This window comes from Mytilus galloprovincialis, chromosome 1 (assembly GCF_965363235.1).
Source record: "Mytilus galloprovincialis chromosome 1, xbMytGall1.hap1.1, whole genome shotgun sequence".
Taxonomy (NCBI): Eukaryota; Metazoa; Mollusca; class Bivalvia; order Mytilida; family Mytilidae; genus Mytilus; species Mytilus galloprovincialis.
This window is the reverse complement of record NC_134838.1, coordinates 106,821,170-106,830,106: the sequence shown is the minus strand read 5'-3', so window position 1 is coordinate 106,830,106 and position 8,937 is coordinate 106,821,170. Positions and strand designations below refer to the sequence as shown.

The 8,937-nt window shown below is 32.7% G+C and overlaps 2 protein-coding genes across 2 annotated transcripts; both read left to right on the top strand.

The window, feature by feature from the left end:
* Positions 1 to 519: 519 nt before the first annotated feature.
* On the top strand, positions 520 to 2,107 carry LOC143064517 (uncharacterized). Its single transcript, XM_076237431.1, has 2 exons — positions 520 to 541; positions 970 to 2,107. The coding sequence occupies exons 1-2, from the start codon at positions 520 to 522 to the stop codon at positions 2,013 to 2,015; spliced, it is 1,068 nt and encodes a 355-aa protein (XP_076093546.1). The 3' UTR covers positions 2,016 to 2,107.
* On the top strand, positions 2,019 to 5,381 carry LOC143064441 (uncharacterized; the record flags this gene model as incomplete). The annotated part of the gene is made up of 1 exon (XM_076237305.1): positions 2,019 to 5,381. A coding segment is annotated over one exon (1,995 nt), but the record flags the coding sequence as incomplete, so codon positions are not given.
* Positions 5,382 to 8,937: the final 3,556 nt, after the last annotated feature.

The window sequence follows — 8,937 nt, the reverse complement described above, 5'->3', positions numbered from 1 at the left end:
AGATAAAAATAAAAGATCTGACGGGTAATCTGTGTAATTGACTACAACAATGAAATGAATAGTCAGTTCTAATATATTATATATTAATTAACATCTACACAAAAAGTTTAAGAAAATATGGATTTGAAAGAAATTCTCCTTCGAGGTCAAACACACTAATAAGACAACTCATTGTATTTTATTTAAAATTGTGTCTATACATTGTTTTTTACTTATACAGTATTAACGAACATTTTCTTAAATGTAGGTTGTTTCAGTATGCGATTCTTGGAACACTGGAAAAGTGATTTGGATTTTGACATCTATGTCCAAAAACTGAATAATGAAAGCTCTATAGAAAGGCACTGGCTAAAGGATATAGTTCATGAACAATTACTCGAGGCAAACGGAATCTTATTGACAGCAAACATGGGTTATGGGAAATCGTCCATTATATCAAATATAGTGTGTGCAAATAGTTCATCTGCATGGTATGTCTTGCGGAAACAAATGTTAGCTTACCATTTTTGTAGATATGATATGGCCATGTCCGTCAGTGCAGGTACATTCATTCGAAATCTTGCAAGTGCAATCGTTAAACTTGTTCCTGAAATGGGAAATGCCATCCTAGCTGATGTCGTCGCTTCTGACTTTTTATACGGAACTCAATGCAATAAAGATCCAATATCCTGTTTTGAAATGTCTATTTTAAATCCATTGCGAGATCATTGGATCAATCGGAAGTTTATAATCCTTATTGATGCTTTAGATGAATGTGACAATGGCGATGGGAATACTTTATTTCATTTTCTTTTGACACAGATCCAAAAATTTCCCTCTAATTTCAAATTCATTTTCACTTCAAGAAACATTGAAAATGTACATAAAAAAATTCAGTTCCTAGTTGAAAAGATAACGCATATTTACTTAAATACATCTGATTCACTGAATTTAAATGATGTTGAAAATTACGTCCGCAAAACCAATCAGCTTACCGAACCTCAGACTTATTCAACTTATTCAACGATTTCCTGCCTGTATTTGAAGTATTATGCACTATTCAAAATCCTATAGGTATTGATCAGCTTTTAGAAGTATCACAAATTCATGATAACAGAAAAAAGAGAAAATTTGAAACGTTACTTGGGAATGAATTGGGACATTTTCTTAAATTTGAGGATGGGAAAATGTCGTTTTTACACAAATCAATTATTGACTTTTTAACAGACGAAAGGAGAAACAAATTGCAATTTTTTGTTCATAAAGAAAATGGACACAAGTTGTTCGCAGAATATTTGCTTGAAAAATTAAAAATGAACTCGATTTCAAAACATAATTTGATAGAACTAATTCATCATGTTGCAATGAACAAAAATGTCAAATACGAAAATATGCTATCCGGTTATATTAAAGATTTGATGAAAAAGGATAAACGTTTAAAGCTAGAGCTACTTTATCAGGTAGTTTGGAAATATAATCATTACCATACAACGGAACTGTTACTTAAATACATTGGTGTTGCTGCAATCAATACATCAAACGCAATGAATCAGTCTCCAGCGTTTATAGCAGCTAGCCAAGGAAATGAGAAGACTTTAAAATGTTTATTAAACAATGGGGCTTATGCTTCAGTATCCGTCGATTACGCATACTCGTCGATACAAAGTACATTTTATGTAAGAGACAAAAATATGCAGTTCTACTCAAACGTTAGCACTAATCATGATATAATCAAGTTATGCAAATATATTTATTTTTGCGGTTATAATGTCTTTCATATTGCTGCCCAAAACGGACATAAACATGTTACTGAAATGTTGCTACGGCAATTCAAAAATCTTGTCTATTCAGAAAATGATATGCACTTGAATGCTTTCCATCTTGCGGCAGAACATGGCCATTTGGGTATAGTACATATTTTACTAAACTACGACAAGAGTTTTGCAGACATGCATTCTTTATATAAGGCGAGCGAGAAAGGTCATAGACAGATTGTGAAACTATTGATTGATAATGGACTTAAAGATGAATGTTAACCATGTAATGGTACGCTTTACTGGCTACCATTGCTATCCAACAGACAACAACAAACAATTAAATTGGATAAGACTAGAGCAGAATTTTCATTCAATCATTATGTTTATTTGAAAACATTCTTTTATGATGATTGGCGATTAATTGCGTGTGAAACGGCTCTCAATATTGCTATACGGCATGGACATCTTGAAATTGTTAAGTTACTTTTAAACGAAACATTCAGTTCCGTTAACTGTAAAACTTATGATGGAAAAACGCCACTTATGACAGCTGTGAGGTACAACCGCACAGAGTTTTTTTATCATTTGTATCTTAGGGGTGCCAATTTAACAACAAAATGTGTTCATGCCTTTGATATTAATTCACTTAGATCCAAATTAGATTTATTAGAATTAACGTTGCTGACTACTGAACAATGTCCCGCTGGAGCATCTATTGTTCATTTTATAGCAATGTATGGTAATTTTGAGATGATGAAATTCATGTATAAAAATGGATTTGTAGATTGGGAACAACGGGACGCCGATGAAGCTACTCCGTTGCACTTTGCGTTTTGCAATTATAACTATATTTTCATAGTTTTCAATTATTTGAAGAAGTTGAATTTAAATTTTTCTGCTGTCACTGTAAACGGTTCCAGTATTTATCACTCTGCAGCAACATGCCGGTCACTTATATTGTATCTCTTTTATAGACACGACCGATATCAATTTAATATTCCTGATTGTTTGGATTATAAGAATAGAAGTATTTTACATTATAGCATGTTACTTCCAATGAGGCAAACTGATGATGATCTGTATATCGAGGATAAAGAGAGTGGGCTCATATTGGCAATGTTTACGGTTTGTCTCAATGCTAAGCATAACTTTCTCCATATTGATAATAAAGGAAAGAATTTTCTGCACTACGCTGCTAAAAACGGAAATTACTTTGGATTTATTAATGTATTTCGTAGTTTGTCTGACCATGATATTATGAGTCTTTTGACCCAAAAGGACCAATGTGAAAATACGCCTGTTGACGAAATATTTCAGACAATGGAAAAACGTTCGTTCTTTGATCCTATACTCATCCCTTCAGGATGTGAGATCAAAGATGTTTTCTACACAAAATGCCAAACAAAATTTGAATATATATTGACGAATCATGAGATGTGTTTACTGAAAACACTGTGGTATCTTCATCAAAAGGACGGATTTTCAAAATTCAATGCAACTAAGTTGCTATCAATAGCAATCCGGAAATCTAGGATTTATCCGATTTTGATGCTAAAGGTCTACGCTGAAGAACAATTTCAACATATTGTCCAGAACAACCCGCCTTTTCTACACTTCATTACAGAATATGATGGGCCAGATATTGCAGAATTCTTTTTAACGAGGGATAATTCCCTGAAATGTGACGGCAGCTTCAGCCCTCTTCATGAGATTGTTATGAACGAGAGAAATACCCATTCAATGCATTATAATCATAAGTTTCTAACCCAATACTTGAAAGATTATTCTTGCAAAATACTGGACAAGTGTTTTGATAAGGATGGATATAATTTGCTTCATAGAGCCGTCATGGGGGGAAACTTGCTGGGAACACAATTCTTGGTGAAAAAGGGAATGAATGTTATACATGTGTCTCGTCATGAAAAATCGGCTTTAGAGATTTCAATAATCAAAGCTCCCTTTCTAGAGAATGATGCCGTACCTTTGCGATATAGTAAAAGCTTTCCATTTCAAGTACTGCAGTACATATCGGAAAACAGAACTGACAAAACGATAATTGATTTTGATATAACTTTGCAATATGACCAAACAGCGATATTTTTACTAGAAAATGTATATACATCTAGGCCATCGAGACGACAAAAAATCGCAAAACTTTTGTGTAAACCTAATAAAAGTCATCTAAGTCTGGTTCACTTGGCAGCAGCCAAAGGTTTTATTGGTTTTCTGAAAAAAATGCACTCTGCTGTTTGGGGCAGATATTTTGAACTGCTGTGATTTTAACAAAATAACACCTTTTTATTTGGCAAAAATTTACCAACAGGAAAGTGTAATAAAATGGATGACCAGCATTCGAGTTCCCGGAACTAAACCAAAATTAGAAGTTGAAAGTTTGTTGATGTCTAATAGGTTTTTCAATTACAACAGACACTATTTATTTGATTGGACATGCCGCCTTCATTATAGTTATAAACATTATGGTCTCATACAAACGCAAGTCTCGAAATGTAGACATGGAGGTAAAGACCAAGACAACTTTATAATATACAAAAACTTCTATAGGAACGCATATATACAAGGATTTCAGTTAATTTTAAATTTCATGACGAACTTTAAGATTGAACCGGTTATAGGTTTTTGTAAATATGATGACATGATTCATATTTGTTCCGCTGTAGTTGGCATGAACAATTTAATTGTTCGTCACTTAAAATCACTACAAAAACAAGCTTATACTCATTTAAGAAAATTGATGAAATTTGACGATTATGATCATATGTTTTTGTATCAAAGTGCATTACGTCATTTATTCAATGAAACGGAACGGAAATATTTGAAAGGGTTATCATGTAATTCCATTGTCAGTCCTCGTTTCCGATATTTACAGCAACTTCAACAAAAACAGTTCCTTCATGTTCAATGGTTAGCATATTTCTCGAAAGACCTGGAAGACAAACATAAAATAAGTTCAAATGAATACTCAAAGTTTGAGTATAATCTAGTTTCTTGATTTTCAAATATATCTTCGCATGGAATTCAACCTCAATTTGATGAAAAACGTAAACATTATGAATCGATGTTAGAAGTCTATGAAAAACACATAAACGAGGATTGCCTCCAGTGTGAAAATGATCGAAAATTTCCCTGAGATATGTAGTGTTATGAATGTTTTTTTGTTAGAAATGGATTGTTTCGAAGAAATGATATATACGAATAACAATAACATTATGCAAATGTCTACTGCAGAGATTCAAATGAACATATATAATTTTATTGTCTATTTAGAAAAGGAAGCCAAGAAAAATCCGTATTTGAAGCAAAGGTCAAATTTTTCCAAAAAAATATGTCCATGTTATTGTATTTCATGCAGTTTATACCAACTTACAGAAAATCTTCTCTGTGCATGAGATTTATTATATGACAAGCTGAATATACTGAGAAAATGGATTTGTAATCAATGAAATAGTAGGATAAAATACTTTCAAAATTATAAGATACCGAAATATTTAGTTATCATATCATAGCTTTATTTAATTAGTACTAACGCTAATTTAGTATAAATATCTTCATGTTAAAACGGAAAATGTGCTATCTGTTTTATCTAAATAATAGTTGTTATCTAATAGTTCGTTTCTATGTTTGTTGCATTTTCGTTTGGTTTTTGTTGCTTTTCAGTGTTTTTGTTGTTTTGTTGTTTTCCTGTTATAGTTTATGTGTTTCCCTCGGTTTTAGTTTTTTACCCGGATGTTTTTCTCTCAATCGATTAATGCCTTTTGAACAGCGGTATACTACCTTTATTAATAATTATTTTGAAAACTGATGATAGCTTTCTTTTTTATGTCATATAAATCCTTACTATAAATTGAAGAACCGCATTTATTCCAAAAACAAATTCACCATGATATCATCGATTGCTAAAGTCACAGAACCAAAATTGCACCTATTCAACAGAAATAGCTGCGGAAAAGTTTTCTTTGAGACTAACCAATTTGTATTTTCATGATTTTACACAATACACGTCTTTCACAGGTCGGGACCACTACCTTATATGGAAATGCATAAATTAGCATACTTATGTTCTCGCACATGTAATTGTTTATTTACATGTGACGCAATTTATTTTTACCTAGGTTTTTGACCAATCCACTAAATGAGTCACAATGCATGATGGACTACTACGTGTTTACAATCAACCAAGAACACGTGTTATTTACTGAAATACAACACATTTTTTCGTGCAATGCGGGATTCACAATTTCGCTTAGTTTTTCATTTTGTGTATCCTCATTTATAGTTCGTGATATAAAGTATTACTTCCATGCTCAGATTAACGAAGAGTTGTTTCTATGCGAAGAAAAAGGGGTTTGAATTACCCGATGTATAGCCATTAACATGTTTGATGATGGCACAGAGATTTCATGTATTTGTCCACCAGAAGCAACGAAACAACAGCGAAAAAACACAATTACCCATGAGACAAACATGACAAACTTCCTGGTGTAAAGTAAGCCGTCGATAACAGCCGGTGCTGATATTCAAGAGTACAGCAATGTTCGTATAGATAATTAAAGGCAAATGTGGGATCCTTGAATTTTGTGTTCGTAAAAAAGGCGAAGAAATATTTACATACATGGCAGTGTTAACAAAATCTATAAGTATTTTTGTTGGTCACATTTCAGTATATGGGACTTCCAAACTGTTCCCTTTTTTTGAAGGTAGTGAAGTCAGCAACTGTAGTTTCAGTTTGTTCTTTTTTTAACGGGCTCGGACATTTGCCAAACTGAATAAAATCATTACAGCTGATTTCTTAAACCTGCAAAGTAAAACTTTGGTTGGCTTGCTTGCTTTGTTTGTATAGTTGTTTATACAAGCTTTGAAAATAAGATTGACATCTTTAAACAATATATATATATATATATATATATATATATATATATATATATATATATATATATATATATATATATATATATATATATAGGCATAGTTTAACTTGTATATTTTATATTTTGTACAATTATACAAACAAAGCAAGCAAGCTAACCAAAGTTTTACTCCACATGCATTAGGAAATAAGCTGTAATGATTTTATCCATATGTATGTGCGACAAGGTGGAAAACTTGACATGTTTTGTGAAAATTGCAGCGTTGGATCTATAATAAAAAAGAAGATGTGGTATGATTGCCAATGAGACAGCTGTCCACAAGAGACCAAAATGACACAGAAATTAACATTTATAGATCACCGTACGGCCTTCAACAATGAGCAAAGCCCATACCGCATAGTCAGCTATAAAAGTCCCCGATATGACAATGTAAAACAATTCAAACGAGAAAACTAACGGCCTTAATTATATAAAAAAAAATGAACGAAAAACAAATATGTAACACATAAACAAACGACAACCACTGAAATACAGGCTCCTATACAATATATTTTTTTTTTATGGGATAGATTTCTTGTCCTTTTATATATTTAATTGGGCCGTTTTTTTTTGGTTATTTTTGTTTGGATTGTTTTACACAAGTAATTTTTGGGTCATTAATAGCTTACTTTTCAGCATTGGACCTATGACTGCTTACTTTACTAAATTATGTCTTTGTTGGAAAGATGTCTCATTTGGCACTCATACCTCATCTTCTTATTTCTATATACAAAGCACATTTTAGAAAAAAAATAATAGGTAATATGGCACCCACTATGATCCAGAGACTTTGAATATTGGAGATATTTTACATATGTCAACAGGACAGCAGCCGAACGATAAAAAAACCTCTAAGGTATATTTTGTGATAAAATTAGCAACAAACGAATATTATCGATGGATGAAACTATAAAAAATGTATTGAGCTATATACCGTACCCGCTCATTGGCGGATTCAGGGGGCGGGGGTTCCGGGGGATGGACCCCTTTTTTGGACGATCAGTGCATTTGGATGGGGACATGTAGTTGGAACCCTATCCCCTTTTGTCCAGGGTTAGGACCCCCCCCCCTTTTAAAATGGCTGGACCCGGCCCTGCCGCTTTCATAACACTTCTTTTTAGCATACTGAATATTATGATGTTCTTACTATAAGTTCAGGTCCTGATAAAAAAAAATACACATTCAGTACAGAAAGAAGTGTTTCAATGAAAGTTTCGTGTTTTTCTAGGCAGAAATGATTTTGTAATGAGATTATACAGGTTTAAAAGAGCTCAAATGATTTTCTTACTGGACAGTGGTCACTTCATTGGATATTTCACTGTGTCATGTCGTGAAATCAATGCAGGTTCAATTCATAACAATGCACAAAACCGGTTCAACTACTTTTGCAAGGCGAAAAAGAAAGTCGAATCGTGAAGCCAATAAACAATATTTTTTTAATCTGAGCATGCAAATTGAAGATTACGTTATATATTTTACATTAAATATATTTGCAGAATAAAAACTTTGGTAATGAGAGTCCCAGACAATATATTAATTGATTGTTTTCCCACTAATTCCACGTGTTTTAAGTAGTAGTTTACTCGTAGTAGCCCACAATGCATTGTAGTTCATTGAGTCGATTGGTCAGTTTTTCAAGGCCATATTGGCCTTGTGTTTTGGAAATTACTATGCAAATATATTCTGACGTCAAAAAATCTAGAGTTCTCGACCTGTTTCAACATAGCTGAATATATTTAAATATGTAAATATCAACCGATGAAGACTTAACTTTAAACGGTAAATCTAAAAGTCATCTTTTGAAAATGAGAAAATGAAATATGTTACAAGAATCCATTTCTTAAAACATTAATAATAAACATGGACTTGTGTCAAGTTGTTCTACACATTTTAAGAAACGGAACAAATATCCGTTATTCATTTTTAAAGGATGTGAATTTTAGCATGGATGCAATTTTGATACTCCTCATTACGGAATCCTAGATCGTTTGGAGGTCGGTTCAAACCCATTTTTTATGATTCAATATGGATTCAAAATTGAATTGGTGTGACTATATAGTAAATAAGGACACATCTTCAAAGTCAACACATAATGGAAGCTTTTGTCAGAAACAGACGTTGGCGAAAAACTGTCAAATCAGGTACAATTTGGGTACCCTCAAGTTAAACTTCTTGATCGACAATATATATAAGTTAAGTGGGTTGATATTTCAGCAGACAGTCGGTATTCTCCCGGATGTTTAATGTATGCCTACTGGCCGACTTGATTTTATGTC